The following is a 17,288-nucleotide window of genomic DNA, read 5'->3' as shown; positions in this document are numbered from 1 at the left end:
GGGATTGCTGAAATTTGCGATGAGTTTTAGGCCCATATAGCAATTTCTAAAAAAATCTCTAAGGTTCCATGTGGGTATATGGCACTAGGTGTAGTGGGAAGTTTAGTCCCACCCCGCTAGTGGAGAAGGAGTTGGATCTCTTTATAAGGGTTTCTCTTCTACATGCTATTGGAGCTTGAGATAGAAGAGGCCCTCGTGCGCTCCTCCTCCTCTGCCGCCCGCCTCGCCGCGACGCGCCGCGCCGCGCCGCGCCGCGGGTTGCGGGATTGAGCCGAGCCGAGCTCACACCTACGCGCTTATTTTTGCCAGACACTAATGGAGAGTTTCTGACAACTGGGCTACGATCTGAGACGTCGGATCGTGGGTTGTCACGGACTCGGGCGTGGGTCGAGCCCAAGCGGCTGCGCCTATATAAGTGTGTGGTGTCTTTCAACCCTAGCTGCCATGAACAGATCACATTTGCTCAGCTCACGCCCACCGTCGTTCCTTTGCTGCCGCTGCCGCCGGTGACTCCATCCCGTCCGCCGCGTACACGGTCGACGGGAGAGCAGGTCTCTGAAACCCCGCCCTTCTGGTTCTTGTACGGGAGAGGGCGAATAGGTTTTTGGGCAGCGACTACGCGACTACTCGCCTCCGATCCACTACTTCCTCTACGTCTGCATCGTCTCCATCATCACCATGTCCACCGACGCCGAACGTGCCGCCGCCGAGAAGCTCGAGGCCAACAAGAAGGCCGCCGAGGATGCTGCTGCCGCCACCACTGCCGCGGCCTCTGCATGGCCTACTGGAGGGTATAACTTGTTTATCCCGCTCCTACTGTTTTCTATTTTATTCATGCTAGCGTTATACGTAGATCTTTCTGCAATTAGCGTAGCATGTGTTTGCTTGACTGAATATCAGTATGCGTTTATTTGTGTCAATGCCATACTATTAATTTACTCGTGGATTAAGTTAATCGAAAAATTGTCTATTTACTTAGCACTCAATCCTCCTCGCCGGAGCTGTAGAGGTCGATGTACTTCGCCCTCTGCTCCTCGCGGATGCGGCGCCACTTCTCTTCCTTCTCCTTGGCGGCGACCGCCTGCTGCCATTGGAGGTCTTCGAGCTCCTCGGCGTGGCGTCGGTGCTCCGCTTCCTCGCGCATGCTCCGCTCGGCAATGGCGGACGCAATCGCGTCGACGTCGGAGACGAAATCTTCTGCCCCGACGACTCTGCGACGGCCGAGCGGAGCGGGCTCCTCGAGCCCCTCCCTGACGGGGACGAATTCGAAGTCGTCCGGCTCCTCCAGCTCCTCTGACCACTCTCTCTTCACGGGAAGAAGGTCCGCACTGGAAGAGGAGGAGTTCCCAGCGTAGGGAGATCTCGCCGCGGAGGAGATGGACGCTCGTCGGCGGTCGTACTCCTCCGTCTCGCGGACACGGAAGCTCGCCGGCGGCGACTGGTCGTGGTTGGTCCACTTCCGGGCCACGCTTCCTCGAGCCGTCTGACCAGATCTGCTGCCGGAGCCGCATGCGGAGCTACACATGCGGCCCCACATGGCGGCTGGAGGCGGGGGGAGGTGGTCGCCGGCGGCGAGAAATGTGGAGAAGGGGGTGGGGAATTGCGTGGACCGGCGGCAGCGGGGATAGGGTTTGGACCCGCAAACGCGCCGCAGAACCGTAGATATAGTGGTCGGGGCGTGCGGTTTGCGGGCCGCATAAAAAAAAATACGTGCCGAGCAAATATGCGGGCTTTGTTCTAATCGGAAAATTAAGCCGAGCCCGTATACTTGTCAGAATTTTACGGTTTTACCGTGTTTTGCAGGGTTTGTTAAAGTTGCTCTAAAGCGCCCAAGGAGGCATATGCGTTTGGCACAATTCGTTGGAGCGATGGCGGATCAACTAACTCGGGTGGACCACGATGCCACTCGCCCGCCTCCATCCACAGCCGTACAAACAACCAAGATGCGTCAACACATCAAACATATTCACCCGTCTTTTCCCTAGCAACGCCGTGCATCTCAGATACTACCATCGTTAACAGATGAATTTAGCAGTAGCAAAATGAGTAATCTCTAAGATCAACTTGGCCGGTCACGTGCGGTTCTCAGGCTGATCCCAACATGCTAAACCGGCAAAAAAGGAGAGGAACACGGCTGTCAGAGGTGTCGCCGGCGGGAGACGCGCGCCAGGATCACCGGCCGCCTCCGCGGGGAATGAGTACGGTGTCCGTGTCCCCGTCCCCGTCAGGCCAAGAAGCAGAACACCTCGCCGTCGCGGTTGCCGACGTGTCCCCTTCAGTCCCGCCTCTGCCGACGTCCCTGCCCCCGTTCCGCTCAGCAGCGGCTCGGCGACAATCTGTACAACCTGCGCTGCCGCCGTATATTAATCCCGGCTGATCACGACGCGAAACCGCCGATCTGAAGAAACAATACTTCACCGCGCAATTTCATAATGGGATTGGATCTCTGATGAGTAAACTATAAGATCAATGGGGTAGATCGGGCTGGATTGGATTGCGATAGGCGCAATGATTATTCGGTTGGAGGAGCATAGCTAGCTCTGGATGGACCGCACGGGCACGGTTGCCTTGTCATTGGTGCTGCTTGGACCTCGCATAAAATATTGTGGAATGTGGACCCTTTTTTAATGGAAAAATACGGGGCATATTCAACCTGTGAATTTAAATGGATTCTGGAGGTTGCTTCTGGCTTAACCCTACTGGAGTATAGTACTTTCTCCGTTTTTATTTAGTCCGCGTATAAGCTTTTGTCGAAGTCAAGCTTTGTAAACTTTGACAAAGTTTATAAATAAAAATATTAACACATACAATAAAAAATCAATATCATTAGATTCATTATTGAATATACTTTCACGTCATATAGATTTGTTAATGTAAATGTTTATATTCTTTCTATAAATTTGGTCAAACTTTACGAAATTCGATATGCCGCGTAAATAAAAACGGAGGGAGTGCTATTTTAGTGTTGAACCTGGTCAGCTTGAGATAGAGAAGGTAAATTTCGCTACTCCCTCCATAAAGAAATAGTACTCCCTCCGTAAATTTCGCTAAATAGTGATCTAAACGTTCTTATATTTCTTTATGGAGGAAGTATTATTTTAATCAATACTAATTATCACTGATTGATTACTATAAAATTGTACAAAATTAGCGACAGTTAATATAGATCGGATGGAGTAGGAGTTATGAATTTCTTCAGTGTGTTCCAATCAGTGACGACATGATTGAAATTATGATTTGTCTAGTCCGTGTGCCACTCAAAACCGAATACTACCATCTTTACACGATGAGAAGTCAATTTTCAAGTTTATAAAAATATATCCTGCTTTCCCAATGTTATTATTACCAAACACGGGAATTATATTACCGCCATATTAGTAATAGTAATGGTAGACGTTTTCGGATGGACCGCAATACTGTGGCATGGGAGAATAATGTACAATGTGGACCTTTATTAATAGCAAATTATACTTTCTACTTGTGGATTACATTGAATTGTGGAGGTTGCTTTCCAAAAAAGAAAATTGATGGAGGCTGCTTCAAGCTTGGCAACTCCCGTGCTATTTTATTGTACAACCTTCCGATGGGTTTCTCACTTGCTTGCCATATACAGAACATAAATTCGGCGACTCACAAAAATCTTGATTGTGTAGTGCTCGTGTTATTCAAAAGGCGAACCCCTCTTTAGGCGGCGCAAGTGCATTCTTAAGACCATTAACTATGTTTTTCCTCCTGACAATGCAAAACTAGAATAATATCGTCACCGCACCAGCAGCAATAGTAGTAGACGTTTTCGAAAGTGCGCGGCGAGGCGACGTACGCGACGGAACACATCTGTGTCCACCATCAACACTTCGACGGATGGCGAGTAATCTTCCTTTCCCTTGTTGCACGTATGGTTTTCGGCCTGATTTTCCGCATAAATGAGCCAACTTGTTAAGATTTTCGATTTGATTCTCCTTATAAATTGGATCACTCCTCTGAAATATTGGCAACTTTGAGTACTATATTCAGGTAGGGACCCCCCCCCCTCCCTCCCCCTTGATTCTAGGAAAAAGATAAATTTTGGTACTCCCTTCTATCAATATTAATTGCCCTAATTTAGTATAATATTAAATCAGATTAATTATCGCTGATTTAGTATAATACTAAACCAGCGGCAATTAATATTACTCAAAGGGGTACCAAAATTTACTAAAATTATACAACTAATATGGATCGGAGTGAGTGCAAGATATGACTTTCTCTAGCATGCTTCAATCAGTGACCGCGTGATTGAAATTACGAGTGTGTAGTCTGTGTGCCATTCAAAACAGAATATTGCCGTCTTTACATGATTAAAAGTCAAATTTCAAGTTTATAAAAATATATTCTGCTCTCCCAATATTATTATTACCAAACATTGGAATAATATTACCGCCATAGCGGTGCTAGTAATGGTAGACGTTTTTGGATGGACCGCAATACCGTGGCCTGAGAAAATAATGTACAATGCGAACTTTTATTAGCAAATTATAGTACTTTCTACTTGTGGATTACATTGATAATTGTGGAGGTTGTTTCAAGCTTGACAACTCCGGCGCTATTTTATTGTACAACCTGATGGATGGGTTTCTCAACAAATTGCAATACACGAAACATAAATTTGGCGACTCACAATTTTGATTGCGTGGTGCTCATGTTATTCAAAAGGGGAACCCGTCTTTTAGGCGGCGCAAGTGCATTCTTAAGATCATTAACAATCTTGTTTTTCTCCCGACAAAACCAAGACTAGAATAATACTGTACGTGCCTGTTAGTATACCATCATCAGCAGACGTTTTTGAAAGTGCACGGCGTACGCGACGAAACACATCCGTGTCCACTTTCAAGGGCACCGGAGATTTGACTAGTGATTTTTATACAGCATGGACGGCTGCAAAGTTTCACCTTTTTGACAATATAAGAAAGGAAAGAAAAAAGCACGGAAGAGATTAAAAAAGAAAATCAAAAAGCAGAAAGAAGAATCTCAGGTCATGTGTAGGGAGCTCAGTGGGTGCCAGAGAGTGTTAGGCCGCAGAGGATCCCGCTAGCCGCGCCGCAAGTGCGTACTGGTGGTACTAGTCCCGAGTCGGGAGGGGCCAATGCTTTCCTTTCCCTCCATATTTAAACGGCCCATTGGCGGGGCACCCGACGCGGCACGGGACGGCCGGGCGGCGGTCACGCTGCGAAGTAGGGGCCATGCAGCCGCCGATCCGCCGGGACCCACGCGTCAGTGGCACCGGCGTCGCCCCTCGCGGGTCATTCTCATTCGTGCAGGAGATGCCACGGCTCCGGGCTCAATGCCAGAGCACGAACCATTCATGGGCAGTGAATGATCGGTCTGTTCGTGTGTGTGTTTGTTTTTTAATCAAAAATAGAAGAAGAAACGAACCCTAAAATTCAAAGTGTATGTTTTTTAATCAAAAATATAAGAAGAAAGAAACCCTAAAATTCAAAGCGGCGGCCCCGTAGCTTAGGGCGTTCACACAAAGCTGACCTGCCCCTGTTGGCTTTCGGAATCCATCCCAACTGACTGACCGATTCCGTTCAACACTTGTAGGTCACTCATCTCATTCCGGACCAGGCATGGAATGATCCTTTCGCCCATTTGAAAAAGGACACCTACTATGTTGGTCAACAAAGCCCGGTGGGCGGGTGCCCTACCAAATGGGGGGCGAACCTTAAAATAAATTTTTGAGCATTTTTTTTTCAAACAAAAAATGGAGCAAATCTGCCCTAATGGGCAATGGCACCACTTTTGGAAGTAAAAATTGCCTCGAGAAAATCACTGCTAGCCATGCACATTTCACATTTGCGCACAAGAAAATTTTGCAGTAGTCCAAGTAGGAGTATTTGCAGTGCGGGGAGGACAAGATGCTCAGGGCAAGACACTGCAACCCCAAAAGGCCTCTCGGCCTGAAAGGCGAAGCAGGACCGCTGCAGCTGCGACAAGGCAAGCAGAGGACACGATCATGCCATCCGGCAACTCCGATGAACCGCTTGCGTTCCGTCCGAGGAAGCAAAAACACCATCGATTAGTACCACAACAGACTCGTCTCATCTTTACAGGTTTTGACGGACACTATAATGGCGAGCCAGCCACCATCATCAAGGGCAAAAAAAAAGTCAGACACGACACAGTTTCGCAAGGACGGCAGGGAAGCCTTATTGCTGATGTTATGTACCGGGCTGGGCTGGGCTGGGCTAAACAACTTACGCCGCCGCCAACGACCGAGGGCGGGAATGAAACCAAGGTATTTTTTCTAATGGTGGATGAATGGAATTGGAAACTCATTTCGACGACCAATTCCGGTTGTTGTTGGTGTTGCTGCTGCTGTTGTTGTTCCTCGGCTTGGCGTTCGGCTGCCAGGCCCGGTTCCCTTGCTTCTTTATATCTTGCGGATCCACCATCTGTACAGTCCTCTGCTTCTTTGCTGCAATGACAAATCAAAAATTAGTACACTGTTATGCTCATTGGCAAAATTAGCTCGATTAATATTTAACTGTTTGGCTATAATCTAAGCTAAAAGGCAATCAGAGCAGTTCAAGCCATAATTTACAGCCAGCAATGATGTGATGTTGCCACAGGTAATAACAAGCCCAAAATTTCATGGTCAAACACATACCATTATCGAATTCTTGGTACCCCTCCTGAAGCTTTCGCTTTGTCATCTCTAGCTTGGAGTTAGTTGCCAGTTCCAACTTTGCATTCTTGGCGAGATCTAGCTTTGCTCGAAGCGAGTTCGCATCAGGGTTGCCCGCCGGTTTCTACAGGGCAGGCACAGAATTTAGGATTAGTATGAATAAAACAACCACAAATAGTATTTTGTTCGAGGTGCAATATGCTCACATCAGATGGCACCGGTTGCGGTCTCCCTTGAGCGGGCGAGGCACCTTGCTGCTGCTTAGGCCTCACTTGAGGTCTCCCACGACCCGACTCAGCATTTGAGGGCTTCGCCAGCATGGCCGCAATGAATTGCTCTCTCGTTTGCCCATTGGCCAGTTCTTGCGGCCGTGATTGCCTTGCTGCAGATTGTTCTTGCCTCCAGCTCTGGTCAGGGTCATACTGCTGGGCCACTGGCTGCGGCGGCCTTCTAATTGGTTCTTGGCTCCCCGGATGCCGCTGTACACTGTTCCTTGTATCTGTTGATAATTCACAAAACAATCAACATGTCAAACGCTAGTCCCTGGCAAAGAACAATCACAGAGGGGATCAAAGAGGGTTAAGATGTCACTCACTTCCAGCATCATCCATTCCATCAAACATCCTAGAGCCCTGGTTATCCTGAGAAATTCCAGATGGAATTGTGTCAGATCATACCATGGACCCCATAAGCTGCAGAGCGGTTAATTTCTAGGTAAAATCAATTACCTCCGAGAGTCGGATGGAAGTACTCGGTGTGGCGAAGAGTGCCCCCTCGTCCACGGAAGGAGATGACATTCCTCGGTCTTCCTGCTCCAGACTAGACGGATGCATGGACTGAGGGGTGTGATCTGCGAATTGTTTGCAGAAGAGAACAATTAATCAGCTAATGAAGTAGTAGCACATAACTAGCTTATAGTACAAGCCTACAAGGCAAGCATTACTTAAGTAAAAACTTGAAATATGATGAACTATTTTGATCGCTACTTACCAACAATGGCATCTCCGCTGCCTCCATTGCTCATCCATTCGTCAACTATACTCTTCCAACCCCTGCGATTCACACGAAACATGCCAAAGAATGTTACTACAATAAAAATGGGCATGGATAGCTACTGGAGATACAGAAGTACAGTAGAAAATAATTTTCTGGAAATGGTTTGGACCAAGAAAAACATGGAGATACATACCCGATGAGCAACCGTACGAGGTGCCGAATCTGCTTGGAGTTGTGCTTCCGGAGGGTGCCCACGGTCTTCCCAATCGCAGTGACCTATGAGGACGAATCCGCGTGAGCACCAGCCAATACAAAGAAGGAAATAAGCATGGCAAATCGATCAACGGAGCTCCTGTGGATGTCGCGTCTCTCACCTTCAAGGTGTGCACCGTGAACTCCAGCTGCTGCAGCCGCCGGAGCAGATCGAGCAACGCCGCCTCCGACTGAAACAGCACGGCAGAACAGATTCAGCACGGGCGGTTACCACTTACCAGCCAACAACCAGCGGCACGGACGGCGGCAGCGGCGTGGAGAACAAGGGGATGAGCGTGACCTTTTCCTGGTAGTTGACGAGGACGGCCTTGATTTTCTCGGCCTCGGCGGCGACGGAGTCGTCGTCGTGGCGGGGCGCTCCGTCGTCGGTAATGGCCTCGGCGCGGTCGGAGCTGCAGAGGCTGGGGACGCTGGCGGCGCCCTCGGGGAGGAGCTGCTCCTGCTGCTGCGCCTGCGCCTGCGGCACAGCGGCGGGCGCCCCTGCCTGAGGACGCGCCGCTGCCGCCGCGGCGGCCGCCGCCGTGGGCGCGCCGGAGGACGCGAGGAGGAGCGCCGTGTAGAGGCGCTCGGCTATGGCGTCGCGCCGGGCGCGGAGGGCTGCGGGCTGCTCGGACGCGGCGACGTCGATGGCCCCCTCGATGGCGTCGAGGATGGTCTCGCCGCCTCCCCGGAAGAAGTTGACCCAGTAGCCCACGTCCCTGGACGGCGGCGCCATCGCCGCCCGCCGATCGATCGGGCTCCGACCCACCGGCCCCCAATCAAAACCCACTCCTTCCTCCCCGTGCGGCGGCGACGGACGGAGATTGGTTAATTCAAGTTTTAGTTCCGATTCAGTTCTTCCGTTACCGGCCAAGATGGATGGATGGATAGATAGACGAACACAAAAAAAGGTAAAAATATAAAAAGTGTCTACTGCGGATTGGCACACCCAGGCGCAAGAACTCGCCAGGGGGTTGGCATTACCATCCACCAGAATCTATCTATCCGTCCACCAATCTCACGGCCGGCGCACGCAAGGACGAGGACGGGACCGGTGACGGTGAGGGCGGACGGACGGGAGGAAGAACGAAAGGGAAAGGAGAAAAAAATGGGTTTTTGCCCCGGGTCTGCTTTCCTTCCTCCTCGGTGCGTGGCTAATTCCGATCTTTGTCCTGTCTACTGCGGATTCCCCGTCGCCCCCACGAGCGAGGGAGGGCCTGCGCTGCCGCGAGTGGGAGGTGGAGGGGGGAGAGGGGGCGGGGGGAGTGCGCGGCGCTTGTGGTGGTGATGGCTGCTCAGCGATTTCCTCCAGGTCCGGGGGATGGATGCGATGCGAGCGATGCGATTGCGAACGCGGCGCCGCAATCCAGTCCAGCCCCCCGGCGCGTGGCCGTACCGCGAGCGAGGGAGGGGGTAGGGGGGGCCGTGTGCGTGAGCGTAGCGTTGTGTTTCGGCAAGGCTCAGCCCTAGCTGGTGGGTGCGGCGCTACGACAGGTTTCTTGAAACCGCTAGGGCCACGCAACGCATGTGGAAAGAAAAGGAAATGGCATGAACCGTGGCTTGATTGAGAATTTGTGTTTCTCTTCTCTCTTTTATTTTTCACCTTCTTTCTTTACGTGATGCAAACTTGAATTCAGACACATGGCTCCATTCCATTTTTATTTCCAAATTTTTATGTTTGTAATCCAAGCATATACTATGTGTTTGTCTAAATGAAATGTGTTTAGATTGTTTGATGCACGAGACCGCCGCTTGGTGGGGCCACGCGTTGATGAACTGGCTAGCTCACTGGTTGTCATCCACCGTGTGATTTGAGAAATCTATGTCTTGGCTTGACGGGATAAGCTAGATTGGTTGCTTAAAAGATGTGTGATGTATGTTTCTGTGGGTAGATTCATGTTGTTGATTTCTCCTCTGCGGTGATTACTTCAGCTTTGCTTCAAACATGTTTGTGTCCCTTCCGCAACATACTATCACCGCACAAGGTTTGGTGGCGGGGTTGGGGGCAGAGAGGGGTGTGCCTATGTAAAGGGAAACGTTACCTTTTCTGGTCCAATGACGATGCTAGCTTCTGGGGTCAAATGACTTGCAACGCAGAATAAAGTCTGCACGCCAAAGCTTGCATGTGGTTTTGGTGTTAAAAACATTCTTGCACAAAATCTTTGCCTTCTGGACTACGACTCCTACCCAATGTGTGACGTGGTGTCGGAATAGCGAAACCATCTCTCTATTGAATGCAACTTTGCCAACTGGATATGGCAAAAGGTGGCCATCGGGCCCACTTTCCGTCCAATTAGCGATCCCTGGATGGGCTCTACGACCCCTCAGCTACCCCATGCACTAAAATCCTTCGTCTCGCTCACGTTGTTTTGTAAAGTTTGGGATGCGAAAAACGTGAAAGTCTTCCATCAGCAAGATTTAGCACCGAATGATATAATAGTGAATGTTTTCTCTTATTTCAGCTTGTGGACAAATCGGCTAAAAAGCCAAGCTCAAAGATCACGCCACACTGTGGCACTATTTTCTTTCCTCATATTACTGATCCCTGCCCCCCTTCGAAAGTTCCAACAAAAATATGCAACATTGTTTATACAAATCTTATTATTTGAGGTTGCATATGTTTTGTTCTTATCGGCATGAATCACACATTCAATGATGCCTGGTTACTTTTTAGATTTCCGTAGCGGGAAAACATCAACATGTTTCTCTAAACTGCTAGGGGCACGCAACATATGTGGAAAGGAAATGGCATGAACCGTGACTTGTTTGAGTATTTGTGTTTCTCTTCTCTCTCTCCTTTTCACCTTTTCTTTGTGTGGTGCAAACCTAAATACAAATTCATGGCTCCTCTCCATTTGTTATTTCTGAATTTTCTACATTGTAATCCAAGCATATATGTGTTTGCTAATGAAATGTGTTTAGATTGTTTAATGCACAAGACTACTACTTGTTGGAGTTTCGTGTTGATGAACTGGCTAGCTCGCTGGTTGTCATCCACTGTGTGATTTGAGAAATCTATGTCTTGACTTGACAGGATATGCTTGATCGGTTGCTTAAAAGATGTGTGATATATGCTTTTTGTGGGTTGATTCATGTTGTTGATTTCTCCTCTTTGGTGATTGCTTCAGCTTTGCTTAAAACATGGTTGTGTCCCTTTCGCAACATACCTTGGTCTTCCTCTATCACTACGCAAGATGTCTGCATCCGTCTTCAAGCCATTGGTGGACAACTTTGACATATATCTATGGGGATGGACTGTTATCCTTCTCACGGGGTCGGGAAAATGGAGAGGGTTGTGCCTACATAAAGGGAAACGTTACTTCTTCTGGTCCAATGATGATGCTTGCTTCTGGGTCTAAATGCCTTGCAACATAGGATAAAGTCTGCACGCCAAAGCTTGCATCTGGTCATGGTGTTAAAAACATTCTCGCACAAAACATTTACCTTCTCGACTACGACTCCTACCCAATGTGTGACGTGGTGTTGGAACCGCGAAACCATCTCTCATTTGAATGCAACTTTGTTAACTAGATATGGCAAAAGGTGGTCATTGTGCCCGCTTTCCATCAAATTGGCGCTCTCTAGATGGGCTCTGCGACCCCTCAGCTACCCCATGCACTAAAATATTTTGCCTCGCTCATGTAGATTTGTAAAGTTTGGGATGCGAGAAACGTGAAAGTCTTCCGTCAACGGGATTTAGAAGAGGATGATGCAATAGTGAGTGTTCTCTCTTACTTCAGCTTGTGGACAAATCAGCTAAAAAAGCCACGTTCAAAGATCATGCCAGACTGTGGCACAATTTTCTCCAAGTCCGGGGGATGGATGCGATGCGATGCGATTGCGAACTCAGCGCCGCAATCCAGTCCAGCCCCCCGGCGTGTGGCCGTACCGCGAGGGAGGGAGGGGGAGAGGGGTAGGGGGGCGTGTGCGTGAGCGTAGCGTTGTGTTTTGGCAAGGCTCGGCCCTAGCTGGTGGGTGCGGCGCTATGACAGGTTTCTCAAAACTGCTAGGGCCACGCAACGCATGTGGAAAGGAAAGGAAATGGCATGAACCGTGGCTTGATTGAGCATTTGTGTTTCTCTTCTCTCTTTCTTTTTCATCACCTTCTTTCCTTTGCATGGTGCAAACTTGAATTCAAACGCATGGCTCCATTCCATTTGTTATTTTCGAATTTTCTAGTTTGTTGCAATCCAAGCTTGTATGTGTTTGCTTGAATGAAAATGTGTTTGGATTGTTTAATGCACAAGAGCGTCGCTTGTTGGGGTCTCGCGCTGATGAATTGGCTAGCTCGTTGGTTGTCATCCACCGCGTGATTTGAGAAATCTATGTCTTAGCTTACATGATATGCTTGGCGGTTGCTTAAAAGATGCGTGATATATGTTTTTTGCGGGATAAGCTTGATCGGTTGCTTAAAAGATGATGATTCCTCCTCTCCGGTGATTACTTCAGTTTTGCTTAAAACATGTTTGTGTCCCTTCCGCAACATACCTCGGTCTTCCTCTATCACTACACATGATGCCCGCATCCGTCTTCAAGCCATTGACAGCTTTGACATATATATATGGGGATGGATGGCTCTCCTTCTCACGGGATTGGGGGGCGGAGAGGGGTGTGCCTACATAAAGGGAAACGTTACTTCTTCTGGTCCAATGACGATACTAGCTTCTGGGTCTAAATGTCTTGCAACGTACGATAAAGCCTACACGCTAAAGCTTGCATGTGGTCTTGGTGATAAAAGCATTATTGCAGAAAATCTTTGCCTTCTCGACTACGCCTCCTGCCCAATGTGTGACGTGGTGTCGAAATCGTGAAACCACCTCTCTTTTGAATGCAACTTTGTCAACTGGATATGGCAAAAGGTGGCCATCGTGCCCACTTTCCATCCAATCAGCGATCTCTAGATGGGTTCTACGACCCCTCGGCTGCCCCATGCACTAAAATCCTTTGTCTCCCTCATGTTGCTTTGTAAAGTCTGGGATACGAGAAACGCAGAAGTCTTCCGTCAGCAGGATTTGGCACCGAATGATGTAATAGTGAATGTTCTCTCTGATTTCAGCTTGTGGACAAATCAGCTAAAAAAGCCAAGCTCAAAGATCACGCCAGTATGTGGAACTATTTTCTTTCCTCGTGTTAGGGATCCCTGTCCCCCTCCGAAAGTTCCAAAAAAATATGCAACAATGTTTAATTAAGTCTTATTATTTGAGATTGCATATGTTTTGTTCTTATCGACATGAATCACACATTCAATGATGCCTTGCTATTTTTTATATTTTCGTAGCTAGAAAACATCGACAGGTTTCTCTAAACCGCTAGGGCCACGCAACACATATAAAATACATTAGCGGCAAACAATCATAGTGACTTTGTTTGAGTATTTGTGTTTTCCTTTCTTTGTACAATTCACAATTAAATTTAGAAAATGTAGATTGATTGCATTTGTTGTTTTCTAGCTTTCCATGCCCACCCGTGGTACTGTATTCTAATACAAATACATTCGTGTGTATTTGCTTAAATAAATTGTATTTAGATTGTTTAATGCACAAAACTCTCACTTGATGGGGTCTCGTGTTGATGAATTGGCTTGCACTCTAGTTGTTATCCACCGTGTGATTTGAGACATCTATGTCTTGTGCTGAAAGAATATGCTTGGTCGATAGCTTAAAAGCATTGTATATGTTTTACTGAATATATTTGTGTTGATGATTTCTCCTCCCGAGTCATTACTTTAGCTTTGCTTAAAACATATTTTGTGTCCTTCCGCAACCATAACCCAATCTTTCTTTGTCAATGCACAAGTTGCCATCCTCCGCCCTCCAACCATCAATTAACATATTTCTCTTGGGATGGACAACTCTCCTTCTCAATGTGCGGGGATGGGGGGCTTGTGGTTCTCCCTACGGTACTCGGTAGACTCCCTTCCTATTTCATTGGCGTTTTCAACCTACCAAAATTTATAGTAGAATAGTCATATACAAGGAGATATTGCTTCTTTCAGTCCAATGACAATACTTGCTCTCGGGCTAAATGTCTTGCAGCGTGGGATAAAGTTTGCATGACAGAGCTTTCATGTGGTCTTGGTGTTAAAAAATTATTGCATAAAATCTTTGCATTTTGCTGAAATTGCCTACAAATTCCTCCACTCTCCATATTTGCCCTATAAGCAATGCATATTTCATCACTCACCTTACCCGATTAGCTTTGAGAACCATGCTTCTTACCTAGCTATATCAGTACACAGAAATCTTCACGGCCCACACCAAATCACCCAATGTCATATAAATGGAGGGTGCTCTACCTAGACTGATGACTCATAGCCGAGCCGCTTGCCACTCCTTCCCTTGCCATTTTCTCACACCACCTAAACCAAAATGCTTTTGTAGCAACTATTTACATGGGGGATCGATCGATCCTCGCATACCGGTAGACCATGGTTTTGGGCAAAGAGTTGTATGTTCTGTGTGTGCTTTTGCTGCAGGGTATCTTCCAAGAAGAGGGTGATGTCAGAATGATTTTCCTTGAGAGGACCTCTCACCACTAAAGGTGCCTATGCGACACTAGAGTCACAAATGATGTTGCCCGAGATTGAACATAGCTCGACATCACGTGTGCCGGCAGGCATTGATGTCTTCGCCTCGTGTTGCTGCACACAGATCGCTTCAACATGCGCTCAAACCTCAAGTGCAAAAAAAAATCTCGACTAATACTCCTGCACGATGTGTGAAATGGTGCAGGAACCCCGAAACCATCTCTTCTTCAAATGCAGCTTCACCAACTCGATTTGGCAAAAGGTGGCCGCGTGCCCACATTCTAGCCAAACAATGATCGCTGATGGGCTCTGCGACCCCTCAGCTACACCATGCACTAAAACCCTGCTTTTGAAGTGTTGGGTTGCATGACACATGAAAGTCTTCCGTCGGCGGGATTTAGCCCCGAATGATGTAATGTGAATGTTCTCTCTGGTTCCAGCTTGTGGAAAAATATGCTAAAAAAGCTGAGCTCGAAGATCACTTCAAACCGGGAAAGAGTTTCTTTCCTTGCATTCGTGCAATTTTGGAATTGAATTAAGGCAGGGATTCTGCCCTCCCCACCCAATGACCCCCCCCCTCACTGTTGGGGAACGCAGTAATTTCAAAAAATTTCCTACGCACACGCAAGATCATGGTGATGCATAGCAACGAGAGGGGAGAGTGTTGTCTATGTACCCACGCAGACCGACTGCGGAAGCGTTGACGCAACGTAGAGGAAGTAGTCGTACGTCTTCCCGATCCGACCGATCCAAGCACCGTTACTCCGGCACCTCCGAGTTCTTAGCACACGTATAGCTCGATGACGATCCCCGGGCTCCGATCCAGCAAAGCGTCGGGGAGGAGTTCCGTCAGCACGACGGCGTGGTGACGATCTTGATGTTCTACCATTGCAGGGCTTCGCCTAAGCACCGCTACAATATGACCGAGGTGGAATATGGTGGAGGGGGGCACCGCACACGGCTAAGGAACGATCTCAAGGATCAACTTGTGTGTTTAGAGGTGCCCCCTGCCTCCGTATATAAAGGAGCCAAGGGGGAGGGGGCCGCCGGCCAGGAGGAGGGCGCAGGAGGAGTCCTACTCCTACCGGGAGTAGGACTCCCCCCCCCAATCCTAGTTGGACTAGGATTCCCCGAGGGGGAAAGAGAGAGAGGGGGGCCGGCCACCTCTCCTAGTCCTAATAGGACTAGGGGAGGGGGGGCGCGGCCACCTTGGGCTGCCCCTTTCTCCTTTCCACTAAAGCCCATTAAGGCCCATATGGCTCCCGGGGGGTTCCGGTAACCTCCCGGTACTCCGGTAAAATCCCAATTTCACCCGGAACACTTCCGATGTCCAAATATAGGCTTCCAATATATCAATCTTTATGTCTCGACCATTTTGAGACTCCTCGTCATGTCCGTGATCACATCCGGGACTCCGAACTAACTTCGGTACATCAAAATGCATAAACTCATAATAACTGTCATCGTAACGTTAAGTGTGCAGACCCTACGGTTCGAGAACAATGTAGACATGACCGAGACACGTTTCCGGTCAATAACCAATAGCGGGACCTGGATGCCCATATTGGCTCCTACATATTCTACGAAGATCTTTATCGGTTAAACCGCATAACAACATACGTTGTTCCCTTTGTCATCGGTATGTTACTTGCCCGAGATTCGATCGTCGGTATCTCAATACCTAGTTCAATCTCGTTACCGGCAAGTCTCTTTACTCGTTTCGTAATACATCATCTCGCAACTAACTCATTAGTTGCAATGCTTGCAAGGCTTAAGTGATGTGCATTACCGAGAGGGCCCAGAGATACCTCTCCGACAATCGGAGTGACAAATCCTAATCTCGAAATACGCCAACCCAACATGTACCTTTGGAGACACTTGTAATGCTCCTTTATAATCACCCAGTTACGTTGTGACGTTTGGTAGCACCCAAAGTGTTCCTCCGGCAAACGGGAGTTGCATAATCTCATGGTCATAGGAACATGTATAAGTCATGAAGAAAGCAATAGCAACATACTAAACGATCGAGTGCTAAGCTAATGGAATGGGTCATGTCAATCAGATCATTCACCTAATGATGTGATCCCGTTAATCAAATAACAACTCTTTGTCTATGGTTAGGAAACATAACCATCTTTGATTAACGAGCTAGTCAAGTAGAGGCATACTAGTGACACTCTGTTTGTCTATGTATTCACACATGTATTATGTTTCCGGTTAATACAATTCTAGCATGAATAATAAACATTTATCATGAAATAAGGAAATAAATAATAACTTTATTATTGCCTCTAGGGCATATTTCCTTCAGTCTCCCACTTTCACTAGAGTCAATAATCTAGATCACATCACCATGTGATTAACATCGATAGTTCACATCATCATGTGATTAACAGCCATAGTTCACATCGCCATGTGACCAACACCCAAAGGGTTTAGTAGATTCAGTAATCTAGTTCACATCGCTATGTGATTAACACCCAAGGAGTACTAAGGTGTGATCATGTTTTGCTTGTGAGAGAATCTTAGTCAACGGGTCTGCCACATTCAGATCCGCATGTATTTTGCAAATTTCTATGTCAACAATGCTCTGCATGGAGCTACTCTAGCTAATTGCTCCCACTTTCAATATGTATCTAGACTGAGACTTAGAGTCATCTAGATTAGTGTCAAAACTTGCATCGGTGTAACCCTTTACGACGAACCTTTTTTCACTTCCATAATCGAGAAACATATCCTTATTCCACTAAGGATAATTTTGACCGCTGTCCAATGATCTACTCCTAGATCACTATCGTACTCCCTTGCCAAACTCAGTGGTAGGGCATACAATAGATCTGGTATACAACA

At 47.8% G+C, this 17,288-nt stretch overlaps 1 protein-coding gene across 1 annotated transcript; it reads right to left on the bottom strand.

The window, feature by feature from the left end:
- Positions 1 to 6,012: 6,012 nt before the first annotated feature.
- LOC125536014 (putative mediator of RNA polymerase II transcription subunit 26b) lies at positions 6,013 to 9,355 on the bottom strand. The gene is made up of 9 exons (XM_048699096.2): positions 8,214 to 9,355; positions 8,035 to 8,103; positions 7,854 to 7,936; positions 7,655 to 7,716; positions 7,393 to 7,514; positions 7,260 to 7,305; positions 6,871 to 7,163; positions 6,647 to 6,788; positions 6,013 to 6,454 (listed from the first exon to the last, which is right to left on the bottom strand). The coding sequence occupies exons 1-9, from the start codon at positions 8,646 to 8,648 to the stop codon at positions 6,312 to 6,314; spliced, it is 1,395 nt and encodes a 464-aa protein (XP_048555053.1). The 5' UTR covers positions 8,649 to 9,355; the 3' UTR covers positions 6,013 to 6,311.
- Between the last annotated feature and the right edge of the window lie 7,933 nt (positions 9,356 to 17,288).

Source organism: Triticum urartu, chromosome 2A (assembly GCF_056163025.1).
Source record: "Triticum urartu cultivar PI428250 chromosome 2A, HENAU_Tu73, whole genome shotgun sequence".
Lineage (NCBI taxonomy): Eukaryota > Viridiplantae > Streptophyta > Magnoliopsida > Poales > Poaceae > Triticum > Triticum urartu.
This window is presented reverse-complemented; position numbering and strand designations above follow the sequence as displayed.